This window comes from Rhinoraja longicauda, chromosome 19 (assembly GCF_053455715.1).
Source record: "Rhinoraja longicauda isolate Sanriku21f chromosome 19, sRhiLon1.1, whole genome shotgun sequence".
NCBI classification, from domain to species: Eukaryota; Metazoa; Chordata; class Chondrichthyes; order Rajiformes; family Arhynchobatidae; genus Rhinoraja; species Rhinoraja longicauda.
Window position 1 is genome coordinate 37,358,493 of NC_135971.1, and position 23,460 is coordinate 37,381,952.

Below are 23,460 nucleotides of genomic sequence, written 5' to 3' on the forward strand. Positions count from 1 at the left end.
CGGCCGAGCCGCACCGGGCACTGTTAAGTCCAGCGGCCAAGCCGCACCGGGCGATGTAAAGTCCAGCGGCCAAGCCGCACCGGGCGATGTAAAGTCCAGCGGCCAAGCCGCACCAGGCGATGTAAAGTCCAGCGGCCGAGCCGCACCGGGCGATGTTAGGCCCCGCAGCCGAGCCGTGAGCCGTGAGGAAGAGAAAAGTTTCCCCCACCCCCCCCCGCCACCCCCCACCCACACCACCACCCCCACCCACACCATCACCCCCCACACATACACAACCAAAAAAAAAATACAAAAACCATCCAAACACCGACACACAACAAAAAAAAAGGAAAAAAGACGAACAGACTGCTAGCGAGCCGCAGCCGTTAGCCGCCCCCACTTCTGCATAATGCGTGCATAATATTAGACTCAGGAAGCATTTAAGTTAGTGAAATACACACAAGCATCTCAAAAAAGGTACACAAAATACACATATAAAATAAGGTGCATTTCAAACAACGGGCATGACCACCAAAATTAAAATCTTCTGTTCTCAGCATATCCCGAACTAAATCTTAATAATAGGCGACACGGTGGCGCAGCATGTCTTTAGATTATTTGAAGAAACCCGAGCACCGGAGGAAACCCACACAGTCACAGGGTGAACCTGTAGATTTGCTGACCTTTTATCAGCATTCCAGAATTTTGTGTATATTTAAGTTGAGCAAAATAGGAATAAATGAAGATGGCTAAGCTCAGTGTTAATTGGCCAAAAAGATGGGTAGTGAGGGCAAGTTTAACGCATCAGAATGTGTTAGAGATGTTTGGCTCAGGAATGTTTGCAGATAGGGACATCGACATACTAAAACTGTCGTTTGTTTGTTTGTTTGTCTGTTCCTGAACTACAGCCAAAACGTTACACGATAGCGTGACAATTTTAGGCCCACCTTACTCATCCCTTTGGTGCGAATGGAAGAAGTTTCATTGAAATCGGTGTATATTTTTAAAGTTATTCACATTTTAAAGTTTAAATCTATCTCCTAGGGAGGGAAGGGAAGGGGGGTGTAGGGGGGAGGGGGAGAGGAGAGGGTGCTGCACCAATGCATGAGAGATTTGGGCCCCAACAGGTCTACTTGGTCTTAGATATCTAAAGATGGAGTTTACAGGTGGAGACATTGTTGGAACGACTTATCAGACACTGATTAACACTGATAACCCCTGGAGGAGGGCAGTTTCAAGTGTCTCCCCGTAAAGGTTGACCGCGCATACACCAAATAAACCTATATATGCAAGTGGACTATTTGCAATGAATCAATGTTGCAGCCTGTTAAGAAGAAAGGATAGAGTTTCTCCGTGAACTTGTCCGTGAAAGTGTACAGATGTGACATGTAATCGGCATTGTACAGTGTCACCTGGCCAGCCTCATAGTTCAGGTAGACGCCCAATCTCTGGGGTTTGACTGGAACAGGGAGGGCAGTACGTGGTGCAGACATAGTGGTATATTCCTCTCCCAGACGCCACAATACCCAGGCTCCGGATTTCGGCTCCGGTGTGAACTCCGCTTTCCTCGGTACCGATGCCTTTACCACTCCCACACTCCACATAGTGTTCCTTCCGACCTCTACCTCCCAGTAGTGGCTCCCAGTGTTGAAGCCCTGAGAAGCCAGGACACCGTGCCACTGCACAAATCGCTCTGGTCTGTCAGGGACCATCTGTTTAGCACCGAGTCTGATGGCTGTCAGGTCACTGGACAGGATGAGTCTCGGATGCGCAGTGTTCGGATTCAGCTTCAGTTTGATCGGGACTGAAGGGGAGAAAAAGGTCTGCATGGTGAATTCACACGATTTGCCAATCAAACATTTTGACACATTGCTCCCCCTCTCCCCATTCGTAACAAGGACAGAGTCCCCCTTGTCCTCACCTTCCATCCCATCAGCCATCGCATACAACATATAATCCTCCAACATTTTCGCCACCTCCAACAGGATCCCACTGCTGGCCATATCTTCCCATCTCCACCCCTTTCTGCTTTCCACAGAGACCGTTCCCTCCAAAACTCCCTGGTCAGCTCGTTCCTTCCCACCCAAACCACTCCCCCTCCCCCAGGTACTTTCCCCTGCAACTGCAGGAGATGCAACACCTGTCCATTTACCTTCCCCCTCGACTCCATCCAAGGAACCAAACAGTCTTTCCAGGTAAGGCAGAGGTTCACCTGTACCTCTGAGGATGTAACTAGGATAATTGACAGGGGAGAGCCGGTGGATGTGGTATACCTTGACTTTCAGAAAGCCTTTGACAAGGTCCCACATAGGAGATTAGTGGGCAAAATTAGAGCACATGGTATTGGGGGTAGGATACTGACAATGTGATCATGGATCGAAAATTGGTTGGCAGACAGAAAGCAAAGAGTGGGGATAAATGGGTCCCTTTCAGAATGGCAGGCAGTATCGAGTGGGGTACCGCAAGGCTCGGTGCTGGGACCGCAGCTGTTTACAATATACATTAATGACTTGGATGAAGGGATTAAAAGTACCATTAGAAAATTTGCAGATGACACAAAGCTGGGTGGCAATGTGAACTGTGAGGAAGATGCTATGAGGTTGCAGGGTGACTTGGACAGGTTGTGTGAGTGGGCGGATGCATGGCAGACGCAGTTTAATGTGGATAAGTGTGAGGTTATCCACTTTGGTGGTATGAATAGGAAGGCAGATTATTATCTGAATGGTGTCAAGTTAGGAAAAGGGGACGTACAACGAGATCTGGGTGTTCTAGTGTATCAGTCACTGAAATAAAGCATGCAAGTACAGCAGGCAGTGAAGAAAGCCAATGGAATGTTGGCCTTCATAACAAGAGGAGTTGAGTATAGGAGCAAAGAGGTCCTTCTGCAGTTGTACAGGGCCCTAGTGAGACCGCACCTGGAGTACTGTGTGCAGTTTTGGTCTCCAAATTTGAGGAAGGATATTCTTGCCATTGAGGGCGTGCAGCGTAGGTTTACTAAGTTAATTCCCGGAATGGCGGGACTGTCATATGTTGAAAGACTGGAGTGACTAGGCTTGTATACATTGGAATTTAGAAGGAAGAGAGGGGATCTTATCGAAACATATAAGATTATTAAGGGTTTGGTCATGTTAGAGGCAGGAAACATATTCCCAATGTTGGGGGAAGTCCAGAACCAGGGGCCACAGTTTAAGAATAAGGGGTAGGCCATTTAGAACGGAGATGAGGAAAAACCTTTTCAGTCAGTGAGTTGTAAATCTGTGGAATTCTCTGCCTCAGAAGGCAGTGGTGACCAATGCTCTGAATGCATTCAAGAGAGAGCTAGATGGAGCTCTTAAGGATAGCGGAGTCAGGGGGTATGGGGAGAAGGCAGGAACGGGGTACTGATTGAGAATGATCAGCCATGATCACATTGAATGGTGGTGCTGGCTCGAAGGGCCGAATGGCCTCCTCCTGCACCTATTGTCTATTGCGTTTTTCGTGGTCATCTTCATATAGGCCAGATATTCCAAATTATTCCAAAATTCCAAATTATGAAATTCCAAATTCTAAATTCCAAATTATGGACTGAATTTAAATGACACGGTTTCCATCGTGTGATATGAAGCTGATAGCAGCAATGCTTAAACTGATTGAAGGCAGAGATAAGGTAGACATTCACAACCTTTTTTCCCCAGGGTGAAAATGTTGTGGACCACAGGACGTGGCTTTAAGGTGAGAGCGATGAAGTTAAAAAAATATGTACGGGGCATGTTCTTTTTAACACAGAGGATGCCTGGAGCATGTTGCTGGATGAGGTGGTGATGGCAGACACAATAGTGTCTTTTAGAGAGGTGCATGGATATGCAGAGAATGGAGGTATAGGTTTCAGGTAGAGGAGATTAGTTTATCTTGGCTTCATTGTCGGCATGGACATTGTGGGCCAAAGCTTCTGCTCCTGCACTGTACTGAACTCTATAAACTGTTAGTTCAGGCCCCAGGATTACCAGCCGTGTTACATATCTGGTGTATCGCTACTGAACCTGTGGGCTGGCCTGGCCAAAATGTGCAGGAAGGACATGCAGGGGCTAATTTACACTGAACATAGACACAAGAAGCTGGAGTAACTCAGTGGGTCAGGCAGCATCTCTGGATAAAAGGAATAGGTGACGTTTCAGGGCGAACCCGTTCTTCAGACTGGACCAAATGTGTCAATTTTTCCTCACAACTCTATCAAAATCTTTTCCATATTTCAAACACCATAATTCCTCGACTCTACCGGAAGATAAGTTTACCTGGATTAATTAGCTTCAGCATCCGTTTCCACAGGCTGAACTGAAAGGGGCCGCTGAAATCATCTTGAATGAGGTCAATGGAAACTCTGGCGGGTCTTTGGAACTGCATGTTTTCACACCTGTGTTGGAAATAAAAAGTATCGCTGAGATGCAAAAGTAGAATGATACACCATATCTATGATCTCACTTTATATACTTGTCAGCACTGCCCTCAACTTCTGACTTTTCAGAGACTACTATCCAAGACTTAGGTCATAGGGAAATATGAACAACATATATAAGAAATATATAAATCAAGCTATTCTATGTGTTGATTGGGGATAGTTATTGACCAAGGAGGAATTCTCAGTTGGTTTTTATAGTATTCTGCAAGGGCTACCTCAGAAAGCAAATGGAGACCTCAACCAAAAGGCAGCACTTCTGATAGTATTGAACTCCCCGTACTGCATCCTAAATCTTGGACTTTCCACAGCACTTAAATTCCATGCTTCATGTATCTTGTGTTTTATGTTGTATTTTGCTGGCAGACCAATTTCTCTCCTGGGATAAGTAAAGTTCTATCGTATTGTATCATATCTCATCCCTTGCACATGAGACATTGGTTTTTATTATCCATTGCTGGTAGCTTAACAGCCACCAGCTATTAACCTTCTCCATGTTTAGGTATGAAAAAAGGAAAAGATTGGTTTGTAGTGAGTCCAAATCGAGCGATGTTATCAAAAGACTTTATTCTTGGTAAAAACCGTGACAAGACGCAACGCACTTACTTTGGACACACACTACTTAACTAGCAAATATAATTTAATCTAATCTCTCCAGTTTGGCGCCAGACAGACCTATACCTCGCGCTCCCGCACCAAGTGACCCGTTAGCCCAACCGAGGGTTCGAGACCCCCCCCCCCCGCTAATCCGTATGTCCTTACATGACCACCCCCAGAACCCTCGAAACCATACCTCACGGGTGCCCGGACCTCCCTCCCGGAACGCGTACGGAGGGGGGAAACCGACACCGCCAATGTGACGGGAGGCGGGGAGGGCGCCGCCGCCGTAGGCGATGCAGGGGCCACGGAAGCGGAGGGTGTAGGTGACGGAGAGCGCTTGATCGGCAACGGTGGCCCGGGCCCAACCATAGGCGGCGGGGGCCCGAGAGGTGGCAAACAAGGCGCCGCTGGCGGGACCAGTGGGGCGGCCACAGGCCGGCCCCTGCGCGGAGGCTGGGCCACCGACACAGGGAGGTCCTGGTCCAAATGGGCTGGCTTGAGCCGGGATACCGAAACGAGCTCCTGGCGATTGCCCATCTGCAAGGTGAAGATGACAGCCCCTCTTTTAAGCACCTGGAACGGGCCCTGATAAACCGGCCGAAGAGGGGGGCGGTGGGAATCATTCCGAAGGAACACGAAACCGCAGTCCCTCAAGTCCGACGGGACGTGGACCGCCGCACTTCCGTGCCTGGAGGTCGGGACTGGAGCCAGAGAACCCACCCGTGCCCGGAGGGAACCCAACACCGACGTGACGGGCGGCGGCAAGGCGGGGGCGGAGGGGAGAATGTCACCCGGCACCCGCAGGGGCGAACCGTAGACGAGCTCGGCCGAGGACGTGCCTAGCTCGGCCTTTGGGGCCGTACAAATGCCGAGGAGGACCCAAGGCAGCTGGTCAGCCCAATCGTGGCCGGTCAGTCGGGCACAGAGGGACGCCTTCAGCTGCCGATGGAAACGCTCCACTGGGGATGGTACCATTGGGGATGGTAGGCGGTGGTCTGCTGTAAACGAGACCTATACAACTGTGCCAGCGCGGCCCAGAGGGAGGAGGTGAACTGGGCTCCCCTATCTGTGGTGATGATAGCCGGGACGCCGAAACGGGCCACCCAATGCAACGCCAGGGCCCGTGCACAGGAGGCCGCCGAGGTGTCCGACAACAGGAGCGCCTCCGGCCAACGTGTAAACCGATCCACCACCGTCAGCAGATGAGTATAACCCCTGGAATAGGGCAATGGACCCACCAAATCCACGTGGATGTGGAAAAAACGGACTGGGGGAACGTCGAATCTCTGGTATGGGGGCTGGACATGACGATGAACTTTGGAGGTCTGGCACGGAATGCAGGCGCGTGCCCAGGCTGCCACCTGCTTCCGCAGGCCGTGCCAGACAAACCGGGCGGCCACCATGGCTAATGTCGCCCTGATGGACGGATGAGCCAGGCCATCAATGGCCTCAAAAACCTTATGCCGCAGGGCGGCAGGCACCACCGGGCGAGGGCGTGGAAGGGAAACGTCACACCACAACTTGGTACCTGTGGGGCCACACGCCACCTGTTCCAAACGCAGTCCCGAGGCTGTGGAGGCGTACACCCCGGCAGTTCCTTCCAGGCGCTGAGCCTCCGCTAGCTCCTGGAAATCCACCTGTCCGCCTACCACGGCTACGGAGGGAATGGCCGGCCGGGACAGGGCATCAGCAACGGCATTAAGCCTACCCGCAAAATGACGGACATTGGTGGTAAACTCCGAAATCAGGGTGAGGTGCCGCTGCTGGCGAGCCGACCACGGATCAGAAACCTTAGCAAAAGCGAATGTCAGAGGTTTGTGATCCGTGTAGGCCACGAAAGAGCGGCCCTCCAAAAAATAACGGAAGTGGCGGACTGCTAAATAGAGGGCCAGGAGCTCCCTATCAAACGCACTATACTTGAGCTCGGCTCGAGAGAGCTGCCGGCTGAAAAACGCCAGGGGCTGCCAGTGACCGTCGACCTGCTGCTCCAAAACCCCACCCACCGCCACATCTGAGGCGTCCACCATCAGAGCCGTGGGGGCGGAGGAGCGCGGGTGCACCAGCATGGTGGCGTTGGCGAGGGCCTGTTTGACTGTGACAAAAGCCGTCTCTGCAGCTGCGGACCATACCAACTCAGCGGGGTTACCCGCGAGGCATGGAAAAAGGGGACGCATGACCCGAGCTGCTGCAGGCACGAACCGATGATAAAAGTTCACCATGCCCACGAATTCCTGCAAGCCCTTGATGGTAGTAGGGCGTGGGAAAGAGCGGACCGCGTTCACCTTAGCTGGCAAAGGGGTGGCTCCGGCCGATGTAACCGGTGACCCAAAAAATCCACCGCTGACAGGCCGAATTGGCGTTTGGACGGATGGAGAATCAGGCCGTGGTCTTGCAGCCTCTGGAACACCGTGCGGAGGTGGACCAAGTGCTCCTGGACAGAACGGCTGGCAATCAAAATGTCATTGAGGTAAATAAACACAAACGGCAACCCTCGACCCACCCGGTCCATCAGACGCTGGAATGCCTGAGCTGCATTTTTAAGGCCGAAAGGCATACGCAATCACTCAAACAACCCGAACGGAGTAATGGTAGCCGTCTTTGGAATGTCCGGCGGGTGGACCGGGATCTGATGTTATCCCCACACTAAATCGATTTTTGAAAAAATTGTAGCCCCCTCCAGGCTGGCTGAGAAGTCCTGTATGTGCGGAATCGGATAGCAGTCCGGCCGTGTTGCCGCGTTGAGTCGACGGAAATCCCCACATGGTCTCCACCCCCCAGATGCTTTGGAAACCATATGCAAGGGGGAGGCCCACGGACTACTCGAAGGACGAACAATTCCCAGCCTCTCTAAGTTTAGGAACTCCTCTCGAGCCATGGCCAGCTTGTCGGGTGGGAGGCGCCGTGCCCGGGCAAAAACCGGCGGCCCCTCGGTCGGGATGAAATGAACGACCCCATGCTTCTCGGAAGGTGCATCGGAACATCCTCTCCCACCCTCACCCCCCCCCCCTGCAGCTCCCTCTGCTCCCCGTCTAACTCCATCTCCCCTCCTCACGCCCCCCCCTCCGCAACTCCCTCTCCCCCTCTAACTCCCTCCCCCTACCTCACCATCAACCCCCTCAACACCACCCCCTTCACCAACTCCCTCCCCACCCGCTCCCATCCAAGTCCCACTCCAAACCCCGCCCCCGGTCAATCCCCCGCAATCTCCTCCCCTCTCCGGACCTCACTCCCTCTTAACTCCCCCCAGCCCCCAGCCCCCGACACATCTAACTCCACCCTCTTCACAGTTACCTCCCCATTCTCGCCGCCTCCTCTCCCCGGCCTCCTCTCCCACCCGCTTCTCCCCCACCTGCCGGGGGAGTGGGGCAGAGGAGAGAGGGAGCGGGCGTGGAGTGAGGGGCAAGAGGAGGGAGGGAGGGGGAAAGGAGGGAAAGAGGGGGACATGGGGAAGAGGAGGGGGAGGGGTAAAAGGAGGAGCAGAGCGGGGAGGGATGGGGACAGGGAGGGAGGATGTGGGAGAGGACGGGGTGGAAGGGGGCAGAGGAGGGAGGGAGAAAAAGGTGGCTATGTGCCGTGTCAGGGTCACTGTGCCTGTGATGCTGCAGCAAGCAATGCCGTTGTACCTGTACCTCTCCCTACCTGTGGCATCGACAATAACCTTCAACACCTTCAACTTGGATATGCCGTGGTTTATTATTTGGTTTCCAAAAGGCCCCAAGAGTCATCGGAAACATTTCTCCAGAACCTTTCTCCATCGGGCGCAGCGGTCGTGTTACTGCCTGACAAAGCCAGCGGATTCAATCCCCACTACAGGTGCTGGCTGTGCGGAGTTTGTTCGTTCTCCCCGTGAACTAAGTGGATTTTCTCCGGGTCCGGTTTCCTCCCACACTCCAAAAACGTACAGGTTTGTATGTTAATTGGCTTGGTATAAATGTAAATTGTCCCCAGTGTGTGTAGGATCGTGTTAGTGTGCGGGGAGCGCTGGTCGGTGCGGACTTGCTACATCGAAGGGCCTGTTTCCGCACTCTAAACTAAACAAAACTAAACTAAACTCAACCAAAGGCCATTGGTTAAAGGCCAGGGATAAGAGGTGAGAGGAGATAAGGTTCTTGAACCAACCTACACAACCCAGATATTATCTCAGTAATGGACGTAGACAGCCATGTCTTCGCTACCAGGGGATTGGTTTATTGTCCAAGTTATGTTTTTGATCTTATTCTTTTTTCTTTCAGAAATATTATATGCAATTAGTGTAGAATCTGATTTGGTGTGTTGTTTTTGTCGATGGGTATGTGAACAAGGTTTTATTGTACCTCTATCCCTCTCTTCACCACCCCACACCTGCCCCAGCCTGTCCTCCGTCACAACCCACCCCCCTCCCCTCTCCCACTACCCCATCCCTGCCTCTCATTCTACTCCCCCTTTCACTGCCCCCTACCTTTCACCGTGTACCCCACCCCCCTCCACTCCGCGCCGTCCCCCACGGGAGGAGTCCGGTTTATTATCGTCACGGGTACTGAGGTACAGTGAATAGTTTGTGTGTGTGTGTGTGTGCTCTCCAGTCAATGAAAAAACTACACTCATGAATATAATCAAACTGTGCACGGTGCAGATACAGGCTAAAGACAACAGCTCCTACAGAATCCCCCCCCCTTCTCCCCATTGCCCACTCCCCCTCTGCCCACTCCCCTGCCACCTCACCTATTCCCGTCCCCCTTTGACCCTCCGCCGCCTCATACCTTATCCCCTCTCTCCTCTCCCACCTTGCCCCCCCCCCCCCCCTCACCCCATGTCCTGTCTATCCCACACCATTGGTTCCTCTACCCCATTTATCGTCATCCTTGCCTTCGGTCTCTCCTCCCCCTCACACCCTCCCCTCCTCCTCTCCCCTTCCCCCACACACCACCCTTCGCTCCCCCCTCTCCCTCAACCTCCCCCCCTTCCTCTCTCCCCTCCCCTTTACCCTCCTCCACTCCCCTCTCACTCCCCACTCCCCCTCCCCTTCCTCCCCTCCCTCTACACTCTCCCTCTAACCCTCCCTACCTCACATCCCTCTTCTTCCCCCTCCCCCTCCCCTCCCCCTTTCCCATCTTCCCTCTCCCCCACTCCTCCTCCCCTTACCCACTCCCTCTCCCTCCCACTCTCTCCTTTCCCTCCCCTCTCCCCTCTCTTTCCCCCTCTCCCCTCATCCTCCCCCTCTCCTCCCCCCTCTACCTCCCCCTCTCACCTCCCCCTCTCACCTCCCCCCTCTCCCTCTCACCGTTCCCTGTCCCCTCCCCCCTCCCCTCCCCTTCTCCCCTCCCACATGCCCCCGCCCAGTCTCCCTTCCCCATCCCCATCCCCATCCCGCTCTCCCTTCCCCTCTCCCTCTCCCCCTCCCGTCCCCCTTTCCCCATCACCCCTCCCACTCTCCGTCTCCCCTGCCCTCCCCCTCTCCCCTCCCACCCCACTCCCCTCTTCCCTCTCCCCTCCCCCTCTCCCGCCCCCTCTCTCCTCCCTCCTATACCCCTCCCATCCCTCCACCCACCCTTCCCTCCCTCTCACTCCCCTCCCCCCCCTCTCCTCCCCTCTCCTCTCCCCTTCTCCTCTCCCACCCCCTCCCATCCCCTCTCCCCTCCGCTCGCCCTCACTCTCTCCCCCTCTCCTCACCCACCCCCTCTCTCTCTCCCATCCCCCTTGCTCCTCTCCCATCCCCCTCTTCATCCCCCTCTCCCCTCCTTTCCCCCTCCCCCTCTCCCCTCCCCCTCCCTCAGCCTCTCTCCCCTCTCCCTCTCCCATTCCCTCTCCCCTCCCCCTCTCTCCTCCCCCTCCCACTCTCCCCTCCCCTCCCCTACCCTACCCCTCTCCCTCTCCCCATCCCCCCCCTCCACTCCCACTCCCCCTACCCTACCCCTGTCCCATTCCCCTCTCCCCTCCGTTCCCCTCTCCCCTCCCTTCCCCCTCTCCCCTCCCTTCCCTCTCTCCCCTCCCTTCCCCCTCTCACCTCCCCAATCCCCTCCGCACCCCCCTCACATCTGCTCTCGCCTTCCCCTTCCTCCACCTCCCCTATCCCCTGCCCTCTACCCTGTTCCCTCACCACCTCCCTCTCCCTCTCCCCTCTCCCCTCCCCCTCTCCCCTCTCCCTCTCCCTCTCCCTCTCCCTCTCCCTCTCCTCTCCCTCTCCCTCTCCCTCTCCCTCTCCCTCTCCCTCCCTCTCCCTCTCCCTCTCCCTCTCCCTCTCCCTCTCCCTCTCCCTCTCCCTCTCCCTCTCCCTCTCCCTCTCCCTCTCCTCTCCCTCTCCACTCCCTCTCCCGCTCTCCCCTCCCGCTCTCCCCCCCCCCTCTCCCCACACCCTTCCCCTCTTCCCCTCCCCCTCTCCTCCCCTCTCCCTCTCATCTCCCCTCCCTCCTATCCCCCTCCCCCTCCACCCTCCACCCCCTCCCACCCCCCTCCCCTCCCCATCTCCCCTCCCCCTCCTCCTCTGCCAACCCCCTCTCCCCTCCCCCTCTCCTCTCCCACCCCCTCCCCTCCCCCTCTCCTCTCCCACCACCCTCTCCCCTCCGCTCCCCTCTCCCCTCCCCCTCCACTTCCACCTCTCCCCCTCTCCTCTCCCACCCCCCTCTCCCCTCCCCTTCTCCCATCCCACTCGCTCCCTCTCCTTTCCCCCTCTTCATCCCCCCCTCTCCTCTCCCTTCCCTCCCCCTCTCCCCCTCCCTCTCCCCTCACCCTCTCCCTCCCCCCTCCCCCTCTCTACTCCCCCTCACACTCTCCCCTCTCCCTCCCTCTCCCCTTCCCCATCTCCCTTCCCCCTCTCCCCCCCCCCATCTCCCCTCCCTTCCACCTCTACCCTCCCCCTCCCCTCTCTCCTCTCTCACCCCCTCCCCTCCCCCATACCCCCCGCCCCTCTGCTCTCCCCTTTCCCTCCTCCCCTCCCCTCTCCCTCTCCCCTCCCCTTCTCCCTTCCACCTCTACCCTTCTCCTCCCCGTCTCCCTCCCCCTCTCTCCTCCTCCACCTCCCCTCCCCCTCTCCCCCCACTCTCCCCTCCCCCTCTCCCCCCACCCTCCCCTCCCCCTCCCCTCCCCTTCTCCCACCCCCTCCCCTCCCTCTCTCTCCCCTCTCCCCTCCCCTCCCCTCCCCCCTCCCCTCCCCTTCTCCCATACTCCCCACTCCCCATCTCCCATTCCCCTCTCCCCCTCCCCTCCCCTCCCCCTCTCCCTCCCCCTCTCCCCTCTCCCTCCACCCTCCCCCCACTCTCCCCTCCCCCTCTCCCCACCTCTCTCCCCTCCCCCTCCCCCTCCCCCATTCCCATCCCCTTCTCCCTTCGCCTCTACCCTCCCCCTCTCCCCTCTCCCCTCCCCCTCCCTCTCTTCCCACCCCCTCCCCATCTCGCCTCCCCCCTCCCTCTCCCCTCCCCTACCCCTCTCCCCTTCCCCGTTCCCATCCCCTTCTCCCTTCGCCTCTACCCTCCCCCTCTACCCTCCCCTTCTCCCTCCTCCCCCCTCCCTTCTCCCTCTCTCCCTACCCTCCTCCACTCCCTTCTCCCCTCTCCCTCTCCCCTCCCCCTCTCTCCTCCTCTCCCTCCCCTCCCCCCCCTCTCCCCTCCCCTCCCCGTTCCCATCCCCTTCTCCTTCGCCTCTACCCTCCCCCTCCCCCTCTCCCTATCCCCTCCCCCTCCCCATCCCCCACTCCCTCGTCCCCTCCCCCTCTCCCCTCCCCTATCCCCTCTCCTCTCCCCTCCCCCCTCCCCCTCTCCCCTGCTCCTCTCCCCTCCCACACTCACCTGTCCCTCCCCTATCCCCTCCCCCTATCCTCTCTCCCTCCCACTCTCCCCTCCCCCTCTTCCCTCCCCCTCCCCCTCTCCCCTCCCCCCCCGTTCCCATCCCCTTCTCCCTTCGCCTCTACCCTCCCCCTCTCCTCTCACCCTCCCCCTCTCCACTGTCCCTCTCCCCCTCTCCCCTCCCCCACTCCCCTCCCTCCCCCGTTCCCATCCGCTTCTCCCTTCGCCTCTACCCTCCCCCTATCCCCTCCCCCTCCCCCACTCCCTCGTCCCCTCCCCTCTCCCCTCCCCTATCCCCTCTCCTCTCCCCCCTCCCCCTCTCCCCTGTCCCTCTCCGCCTCTCCCCTCCCCCACTCCCCCTCTCCCTTCCACCTCTCCCCTCCCCTCCCGCTTCCCGTCTCCCTCCCCCTCTCCCCTCCTCCATCTCCCCTCCCCCCCACTCTCCTCTCACCCTCCCCTTCTCCCATCCCCCTCCCCTCCCCCTCTCTCCCCTCCCCCTCCCCATCTCGCCTCTCCCTCTCCCCTCCCTCTCCCTCTCCCTCTCCCCTCCCCCCTCTCCCCCTCTCCCCTCCCCTCCCCTCTCCCCTTCCCCCTCCCCTCCACCGATCCCATCCGCTTCTCCCTTCGCCTCTACCCTCCCCCTCCCCCTCTCCCCTCCCCTTCTCCTCCCGCCTCCCCCTCCCTTCTCCCTCTCCCCTCCACTCCTCCACTCCCTTCTCCCTCTCCCTCTCACCTCCACCTCTCCCCCCCTCTCCCCTCCCCTCCCCCTCCCCCTCCCCCTTCCCTCCCCCGTTCCATCCCCTTCTCCCTTCGCCTCTACCTTCCCCCTCCCCCTCTCCCTATCCCCTCCCCCTCCCCCCTCCACTCACTCGTCCCCTCCCCCTCTCCTCCCCCCTCTTCCCTCCCCCCTCCCCCTCCCCCCTCCCCCTCTCCCTCCCCCTCTCCCCCTCCCCCTCTTCCCTCCCCCTCTCCCCTCCACCTCTCCCACGCAGGTCACGGGGAGAACGTACAAACTCCTTACAGTGCAGCACCCGTAGTCAGATCGAACCTGAGTCTCCGGCGCTGCATTCGCTGTAAAGCAGCAACTCTACCGCAGCGCTACCGTGCCGCTCCTCTCACCTCTCCCCTCCCCCTTTCCTCTCCCTTCCCCTCTCCCTCTCCCCTGCCCTCTCCCCGCACCCTCCCCCTCTCCCCTCGCCCTCCCACCTCTCCCTTCCCTCCCCCTCTCCCCACCCCCTCTCCCCTCTTCCCTCCCCTCTCTCATCCCCTCTCCCTCTCCCACTTCCTTCCCCCTCTCCAATCCCCCTCTCCCCTCCCCTCTCCCTCTCCCTTCTCCCCTCTCCATCACCCTCTCCCCTCCCCCTCTCCCCCTCCCCTTTCCCCTCCCTTCCCCTCTCTCCTCCCCTCCCCCCCTCACCCCTCCCTCCCCTCCCCCTCTACCCACCCCCTCTCCCATCTTCCTCTCCCCTCCCCCTCTCCCTCCCCCTCACCCCCCTCTCCCCTCCCCCTCTCCCCTCTCCCACGCTGTCTGGGGATTTCCAAGCTGCCAGCCGTGGCGCGGCCAATGACAATAGACAATAGACAATAGGTGCAGGAGGAGGCCATTCAGCCCTTCGAGCCAGCTCCGCCTTTCAAATCGATCATGGCTGATCACTCTCAATCAGTACCCCGTTCCTGCCTTCTCCCCATACCCCCTCACTCCGCTATCCTTAAGAGCTCTATCCAGCTCTCTCTTGAAAGCATCCAACGAACTGGCCTCCACTGCCTTCTGAGGCAGAGAATTCCACACCTTCACCACTCTCTGACTGAAAAAGTTCTTCCTCATCTCCGTTCTAAATGGCCTACCCCTTATTCTTAAACTGTGGCCCTTGTTCTGGACTCCCCCAACATTGAGAACATGTTTCCTGCCTCTAATGTGTCCAATCCCCTAATTATCTTATATGTTTCAATAAGATCCCCCCTCATCCTTCTAAATTCCAGTGTATACAAGCCTAATTGCTCCAGCCTTTCAACATACGACAGTCCCGCCATTCCGGGAATTAACCTAGTGAACCTACGCTGCACGCCCTCAATAGCAAGAATATCCTTCCTCAAATTTGGAGACCAAAACTGCACACAGTACTCCAGGTGCGGTCTCACTAGGGCCCTGTACAACTGCAGAAGGACCTCTTTGCTCCTATACTCAACTCCTCTTGTTACGAAGGCCAACATTCCATTGGCTTTCTTTACTGCCTGCTCTACCTGCATGCTTCCTTTCAGTGACTGATGCACTAGGACACCCAAATCTCGTTGAACATCCCCTCTTCCTAACTTGACACCATTCAGATAATAATCTGCCTTTCTATTCTTACTTCCAAACTGAATAACCTCACACTTATCTACATTAAACTGCATCTGCCATGTATCCGCCCACTCACACAACCTGTCCAAGTCACCCTGCAGCCTTATTGCATCTTCCACACAATTCACACTACCCCCCAGCTTAGTATCATCTGCAAATTTGCTAATGGTACTTTTAATCCCTTCATATCATACATATATCATATCATATCATATATATACAGCGCAGAAACAGGCCTTTTCGGCCCACCAAGTCCGCGCCGCCCAGCGATCCCCGTACATTAACACTATCCTACACCCACTAGGGACAATTTTTACATTTACCCAGCCAATTAACCTACAAACCTGTACGTCTTTGGAGTGTGGGAGGAAACCGAAGATCTCGGAGAAAACCCACGCAGGTCACGGGGAGAACGTACAAACTCCTTACAGTGCAGTTAATCTAAGTCATTAATGTATATCGTAAATAGCTGGGGTCCCAGCACCGAACCTTGCGGTACCCCACTGGTCACTGCCTGCCATTCCGAAAGGGACCCATTTATCCCCACTCTTTGCTTTCTGTCTGTCAACCAATTTTCTATCCATGTCAGTACCCTACCCCCAATACCATGAGCTCCAATTTTGCCCACTAATCTCCTATGTGGGACCTTGTCGAAGGCTTTCTGAAAGTCGAGGTACACCACATCCACTGACTCTCCCCTGTCAATTTTCCTAGTTACATCCTCAAAAAATTCCAGTAGATTTGTCAAGCATGATTTCCCCTTCGTAAATCCATGCTGACTCGGAATGATCCTGTTACTGCTATCCAAATGCTCAGCAATTTCGTCTTTTATAATTGACTCCAGCATCTTCCCCACCACTGATGTCAGACTAACTGGTCTATAATTACCCGTTTTCTCTCTCCCCTCCTTTCTTAAAAAGTGGGATATCATTTGCTATCCTCCAATCCACAGGAACTGATCCTGAATCTATAGAACATTGAAAAATGATCTCCAATGCTTCCACTATTTCTAGAGCCACCTCCTTAAGTACCCTGGGATGCAGACCATCAGGCCCTGGGGATTTATCAGCCTTCAGTCCCATCAGTCTACCCAAAACCATTTCCTGCCTAATGTGGATTTCCTTCAGTTCCTCCATCGCCCTAGGTTCTCCGGCCCCTAGAACATTTGGGAGATTGTGTGTATCTTCCTCAGTGAAGACAAATGCAAAGGGAGCAGAGCACAGCTGTGAGTCATCAGTTGCTGGGTAGAGCGAGGCTGCACAGGTTGAATTCCTGTCTCTGGATCAAAGATACTAGAGGAGCCGGATGGACCCACCGCGTTAAAATACAGAATACAGAATACAGATCTTTATTGTCATTCGGTACAGAGATACCGAACGGAATCACATTTCCAGCAGTCACAGAACACAACAAAAAAGAAAAGAATACAAGACACACGACCCCAACACAAACATCCATCACAGTGACTCCAAACACCCCCTCACTGTGATGGAGGCAACAAAACTTTCACTCTCTCCCCCCTGGCCCACGGACAGACAGCTCGACCCCTACCGAGGCGACCGACACGCACTCGGTAAAATCGCAAATGCTGAACTGTGGTCCGCAAAGCAGCCATTTTAGTCGGCAAAACACACCGCTGATCCGCCTCTCGCGGTGTAATCAGTGTTTTGGGGGAACAATATGTGTGATTATATCATTAAAATGCGCAATATATCTCATCTCTCCATTCACAGATTTTTGTTATTTTCCTTTTAAAATGTTTCTGCCAACTAAAATGGCGCCATGACGTCCTCTCCCCCTCCCCCCTCTACCCACTGCCCTGCCCTCTCCCCTGTCCCCACCCCCTCTCCTTCTCCATCTCCCCCTCGTCTCTCTCCACTCCCCCTCTCCCTCTACCCTCTCCCCTCTCCTCTACCCTCTCCCCTCCCCCTCTCCCCTCCCCCTCTCCCCTCCCCCTCCCCCCTTCACCGTCCCAACCTTCTCGCACCACCATACCTGTCCCAGCCTGTCCACACCCCTCCCCTCTCCCACCACCCCACATCTGCCTCTCATTCTACTCCCCCCCCCCCCATCACTGTCCGATCTTTCTCCCTGTATCCCCCCTCCCCTCCACTCCCGGCCATCCCACTCCCCCCTTGGCCACTTTAGTTTGGATTATTATCGTCACGGGTACTGAGCTACAGTGAACAGCTTTTGTTTGTCCGCTATCCAGTCAATGAAAAGACAGCACTGTACATGAATATAACCAATGGGTGCACAGATACGGGATAAAAGTTACAGCTGGTACAGAATCCCCCCCCCCTCCCATTACACACTGCCCTCCCCATCACCTATTCCCCTACCCATTTGCGCCCTCCGCTCCCCCAAACCATGTCTCCTCTCCCCCACCCCCTTGTCTCCTCTCTCACCCATGTCCCCTTCCCTCTACCCAATGCTCTGCTACCCCATTTACCATCATACCGCCATTGTCTTTTCTCACCCTTGTCCCACACTCCCCTGTGCCCCTGCCCCCTCCCTCCCCTCTCCTCCTTGCCCCTCTCCCTTCTCCCTTCCCCTCTCTCCCTCCCCCTCTCCTCTCCCCTTCCCCTGTCCTCTCCTCCCCTTCCCCTCTCCCCTCCTCCTCTCCTCATCTCCTTCACCTCGACCCTCACTCCCCCTCCCCTTCGTCCTCTTTCCCCACTCCCTCTCCCCCTACCCTCCCCCTGTCCCCACCCCCTCTCCGCTCCGCTCCCCTCCCCTATCCCATCCTCTCTCCCCTGTCCCCAACCCTCTCCCCCTACTTCTCCCCCTCACCTCTCTCCCTCTCCCCACCCCCTCTCCTCTTCCTACCCGCTCCTCTCCCTCCCTTTCTTCTCCCCTCCCCATCTCCCCTCCTCCCCTCCTCCCCTCTCCCCTCCCCCCCCCCCCCCGCCGCTGTCTGTTGATTTCCAAGCTGCAGCGGGGCGCGGCTGGCAGCCGTGTCGCGGCCAATGGGAGCAGAGCGCGGCTGTGAGTCACCAGTTGCTGGGTAGAGCGAGGCTGCACAGGTTGTGTTTCTGTCTCTGAATCACCCGCCGCCCAAAGGCCGCGCGCAGCTCTAATATTCAGCCACCGTCAGAGAGTGATACAGTGTGGAAACAGGCCCTTCGGCCCAACTCGCCCTTCGGCCAGCAATGTCCCAGCTAGACTAACCCCACTTGCCTGCGCTTGGTCCATATCCCTGAACACCTGTCCTGTCCATGTACCTGTCTGACTGTTTCTTAAACGATGGGATAGTCGCTGCCTCAACTACAATAGACAATAGACAATAGACAATAGGTGCAGGAGGAGGCCATTCGGCCCTTCGAGCCAGCACCGCCATTCAATGCGATCATGGCTGATCACTCTCAATAAGTACCCCGTTCCTGCCTTCTCCCCATACCCCCTCACTCCGCTATCCTTAAGAGCTCTATCCAGCTCTCTCTTGAAAGCATCCAATGAACTTCTGAGGCACAGAATTCCACACCTTCACCACTCTCTGACTGAAAAAGTTCTTCCTCATCTCCGTTCTAAATGGCCTACCCCTTATTCTTAAACTGTGGCCCCTTGTTCTGGACTCCCCCATAATTTGGGAACATGTTTCCTGCCTCCAATGTGTCCAATCCCCTAATTATCTTATATGTTTCAATAAGATCCCCCCTCATCCTTCTAAATTCCAGTGTATCCAAGCCCAATCGCTCCAGCCTTTCAACATACGACAGTCCCGCTATTCCGGGAATTAACCTAGTGAACCTACGCTGCATGCCCTCCATAGGTCTTCCCTTCCCTTGGCTCTGCTACCCCATTTACCATAATCCCTGCCCCTTGTCTTTTCTGTCCCTTGCCCCTCACCCCCTCTCCCCTGCCCCCTCCGACCCCTCTCCTCCTTGCCCCTCTCCCTTCTCCATTCCCCTCTCTCTCTTCCCCCTCTCACCCTCCCCCCTCTCCACTCCTTCTCCCCTTACTCCTCTCCCCCTCCATCCTCACCCCTCCCTCTCCCCTTCCCCCTCGCCTTCCCTTCTCCTCTCTCCTTCCTCCTCTCCCCTCCGTCCTCTCCCTCGTCTCCTTCACCCCAACCCTCACTCCCCCTCCCCATCGTCCCCTTTCCCCATTCCATCTCGTCCTCCCATCCTTCCCCCCCTCTCTGCTCCGCTCCCCTATCCCCTCCTCTCCCCTCCCCTCTCCCTCCCCTCTATCTCCCCTCCCCCTCTCCCCTCCCCCTTCCACCTCTCCCTCCCCCCTCCCCTCCCCTAGCCCCCTTCCCTTCCCTCCCGCTCTCCCCTCCCCCTCTCCTCCTCTCCCCTCCCACTCTCCCCTCCCTGTCTGACTCTTTCTTAAACGATGGGATAGTCGCTGCCTCAACTACCCCCCTCTGGCAGCTTGTTCCATACACCCACCCCCTTTTGTGTGAAAAAGTTACCCCCTCGGATTCCTATTAAATCGTTGCCCCTTCACCTTGAAACTATGTCCTCTGGTCCTCGATTCCCCAACTCTGGGCAAAAGACTGTGCATCTACCCGATCTATTCCTCTCATGGTTTTGTTTACCTCTATAAGACCTCCCCTCATCCTCTTGCGATCCATGGAATAGAGACCCAGCCTACTCAATCTCTCCTATAGCTCACATCCTCTAGTCTTGGCAACATCCTCGTAAATGTTTTCTGAACCCTTTCAAGCTTGACAACATCTTTCCTATAACATGGTGCTCAGAACTCTAAATTATCTCTAAACTAAACTGAACACAATGTTATAAAACGTCTCACCAACGTCTTTTTCAACTTCTATATTAAATGCTCTGACTGATGAAGGCCGAAGTGCCAAAAGCCTTTTTTGACAACCTTATCTACCTGCCACTCCACCTTCAAGGAACTATACATCTGCATTCCCAGAACCCTCTGCTCTACAACACCACCCAGAGGCCTACCATTTAGAAACATAGAATAGAAAAATAGGGGCAGGAGGAGGTCATTCGGCCCTTCGAGCCCACAATGCCATTCATTGTGATCATGGCTGATCATCCACAATCAGTAACCTGTGCCCAACATCTCCCCATATCACCTGATTCCACTACACCCCAGAGGTCTATCGAACTCTCACTTAAATTCTTCCAGTGATCTGGCCTCCACTGCCCTCTGTGGCAGAGAATTCCACAAATTCACAACTCTCTGGGTGAAAAAGTTCCTTTTCGCCTCAGTTTTAAATGGCCTGAGTGTGTCCTGCCCTCGTTCGACGTCCCAAAATGCACCGCCTCGCACTTGGACAGACTGCAGGAGATGGACACCAAAGGGCCGCCAGCCCGGAAGACCCGGCTCGCCCGCCACGTATCGAGGACCCACGGGAACCCAGCTGGAGGGCCGTTGGGCATAGGGAGTGCACGGCCTCGACGGGGGAGTGGGCCGCTGGAGGCCCTGCAGCTGCCTGGGGCTCGGCTGCACCTGGCGACGGGGGAAGAGGCCGAGCACGTGGACCAGACGCGGTGGAACAGCGGTGGGGGACACCACGGCCACGCTTGGCCAGACCGACCCTGCACCGCCGCCAGGACAACGGGCCCTCACGATCAGATCAACATCCCAGCACTCACAACAACTGGCACTTCAACATGGCGCCACACTGGCAACGTTGTATTCTGTCTCACTGTGCTGCTGCTGTCCAACACCACTGTATCTGCAATGCTCATCTAATATGTATCTCAGTGCTCATGTACAGTGATACTTGTTCTCAACTGTATCCAATAATGAATGTCCCTGTACCTCGGTACAGGTGACAAATAAAGTACCAGACCATGCCATACCTGTGCCAGTGCACTGTTCAGAAGGAGTGTCCGGGCCAGTGCACTGGACAGAGGGGGTGTCAGTGGACAGGCGTGTGACCAGTGACCCGTGGTCATCGCTGTGAATGTGGGAGCATCGTGGGGCTGAACTGGTCAGTCTGTGTGGGGTAAGACACGGGAGAGAGAGAGAGAGTGCTCACCTCTCCTCGCGGAATAAAGACTGACTCTCTCGAGAGCAGGGCAGGGAAAGGTGCTGTGATCACAAAGGACCTGCTGCCTCTCTGCCCCAGCTCCATCTCTCTCTCTCTCTCTCTCTCTCTCTCTCTCTCTCCCTCTCTTCTTTCCCCTCTCCCCTCCCCTCCCCTCCCTCTGCTTCTCCCCTCCCCTTCTCCCTTCCACCTCTCCCCTCCCCTCTACCCACCACCTCTCCCCCACTCTCCCCTCCCCTCCCCCCTCTCCCCTCTGCTTTTCCCTCCCCTCTCCCTCTCCACCCTCTCCTCCCCTCTCCTCTCCCACCCCCCCTCCCCTTCCCTCCTCCTCTCTCACCCCACTCCCCCTCCCCTCCCCATCTCCCCTCCCCCCCTCCTCTCCCCCTCCCCCTCTCCCCTCCCTTCCCCCTCTCCTCTCCCCCCCCGTCTCTCCTCCCCTATCCCCTCCCCCTCTCCCTCCCCTTCTCCCTTCCACCTCTCCCCTCCCCTTCTCCCCTCCGACTCCCCCTACCCCTCTCCCCTTCCCCGTCCCCTCTCCCTCTCCCCTATCCTCCCCTCTCACCCCCACTCTCCCCCCCCTCACCCCTCCCCTTCTCCCCCCCCCACTCTTCCCTCCACCTCCCCCTCTCCTCTCCCCTATCCCCTCCCCCTCTCCTCCCCTTCCCGCTCCTCTCCTATCCCCCTCCCCTTCTCCTCTCCCACCCCCTCTCCCCTCCCCTCCCCCTTTCCCCTCCCCTCTCCCCCTCCCCTTCCTCTCCTCTCCCCTCCCACTACCCCTCCCCCTCTCCCCTCCCCCTCTCCCCTCCCCTCTCTCCTCCCTCTCCCCTCCCCTCTCCCCTCCCACTACCCCTACCCTCCCCCTCCCCTCCCACTCCCCAATTCCCGTCCCCTCTCCCCTCCCCTTCCCCCCTCCCCCTCTCCCCCTCTCCCCCCCCCCGCTGTCTGGGGATTTCCAAGCTGCAGCGGGGCGCGGCTGGCAGCCGTGGCGCGGCCAATGGGAGCAGAGCGCGGCTGTGAGTCACCAGTTGCTGGGTAGAGCGAGGCTGCACAGGTTGTGTTTCTGTCTCTGAATCACCCGCCGCCCAAAGACCGCGCGCAGCCCTAATATTCAGCCACCGTCAGAGAGTGATACAGTGTGGAAACAGGCCCTTCGGCCCAACTCGCCCTTCGGCCAGCAATGTCCCAGCTAGACTAGCCCCACTTGCCTGCGCTTGGTCCAAATCTCTGAACACCTGTCCTGTCCATGTACCTGTCTGACTGTTTCTTAAACTCCCCCTCCCTCTCTCCCTGTCTCTCTCTCCCCGCCCCCTCTCTCTCTCTCTCCCTCTCTCTCCGCCCCCTCTCTCTCTCTCTCCCTCTCTCTCTCTCTCTGTATCTCTCTCTCTCTGTCTGCGCCTCTCTATCTCACAGTCCCTCTGACTGTGGTTTTGTCCCGTTGGCTGTTTCTCTCTCCACCTCTCACTGTCCCACTGCCCTCTCTCTCTCTCTCTCTCCCTCTCACTCACACACCCTGACAAAGCTCTCTGACTGCTGCGCCTGTCCACGACCCTGTCAGATCGTGTCTCTGTGCGCGATGCCACCAGCCACCCCTTGCCCTGGGAAACTCCCCGTGGCTGGGCGCGGATCTGAGTCACTGCGCCCCAAGCGAAGCCGCAGCTGGAAACTGAAACAGCGAGAGCTGCAAACGCTTCACTGACGAGGCGGCGTTACTGGAGAGCGGGGGAGATCAATGTCCACGTCCCAACCCCCGCCCGGCTCCCTGCCGCAGATCAGAGCTGGAGGTGGGGTGGGGGAGGGGGGGGGGGGGGGGGGCTGGAGGCGGTGGACAAGGCTCGGTGTCGGTGAGGGACAACACACTGCATTCGCTGGGATCTGGAAAGGGGATCCGTGGTGGAGACGGTGCATGTTGTTGTTGTTTCAGGTGCAGACCCTGCATTCACAGCCCCTGATGCAGAGTCTCAGCCCGAAACAGCCACAGGCCCCTTTCTACCCCTTTCATCTCCACAGATGCTGCTCGACCCGCTGAGTTCTCACAGGCTGCTGTTTTGTTTATTACAAAGTCAAAGAGCATGGAAACAGGCCATTCGGCCCGACTCATTAATGCCGGCCCTTCTAAGCCAGTCGCATTTACCCACATTTGGCCCAAACCCCTCTAAACATTTCCCATCCATGTACCTGTCCAAGTGTCACTTAAGTGCGGTTATAGCACCTGTCTCAACCACATACTCTGGCAGATCGTTCCACAAACCCACCACAATGTCTATGACTCAGGACTCATGTCCCCAGGGTCTGTGCCCCCTGGGGTCATGTCATAGAGTCCGTGTCTCAGGATCCGCCCGATGGTCTGTGTCCCCACGGTCTGTGTCTTAGGGTTCAT

General features: G+C 56.8%; 1 protein-coding gene and 1 pseudogene across 2 annotated transcripts in view; both read right to left on the reverse strand.

Moving 5' to 3' along the window:
* LOC144603231 (class I histocompatibility antigen, F10 alpha chain-like) overlaps positions 1 to 23,460 on the reverse strand; it is a 1,654,937-nt pseudogene that overhangs the window by 1,324,595 nt on the left and 306,882 nt on the right. The window lies entirely within an intron of this gene.
* On the reverse strand, positions 1,260 to 23,460 carry LOC144602563 (nuclear factor 7, ovary-like). Its single transcript, XM_078415693.1, has 4 exons — positions 23,358 to 23,460; positions 22,593 to 22,746; positions 4,251 to 4,369; positions 1,260 to 1,783 (listed from the first exon to the last, which is right to left on the reverse strand). The coding sequence occupies exons 1-4, from the start codon at positions 23,458 to 23,460 to the stop codon at positions 1,260 to 1,262; spliced, it is 900 nt and encodes a 299-aa protein (XP_078271819.1).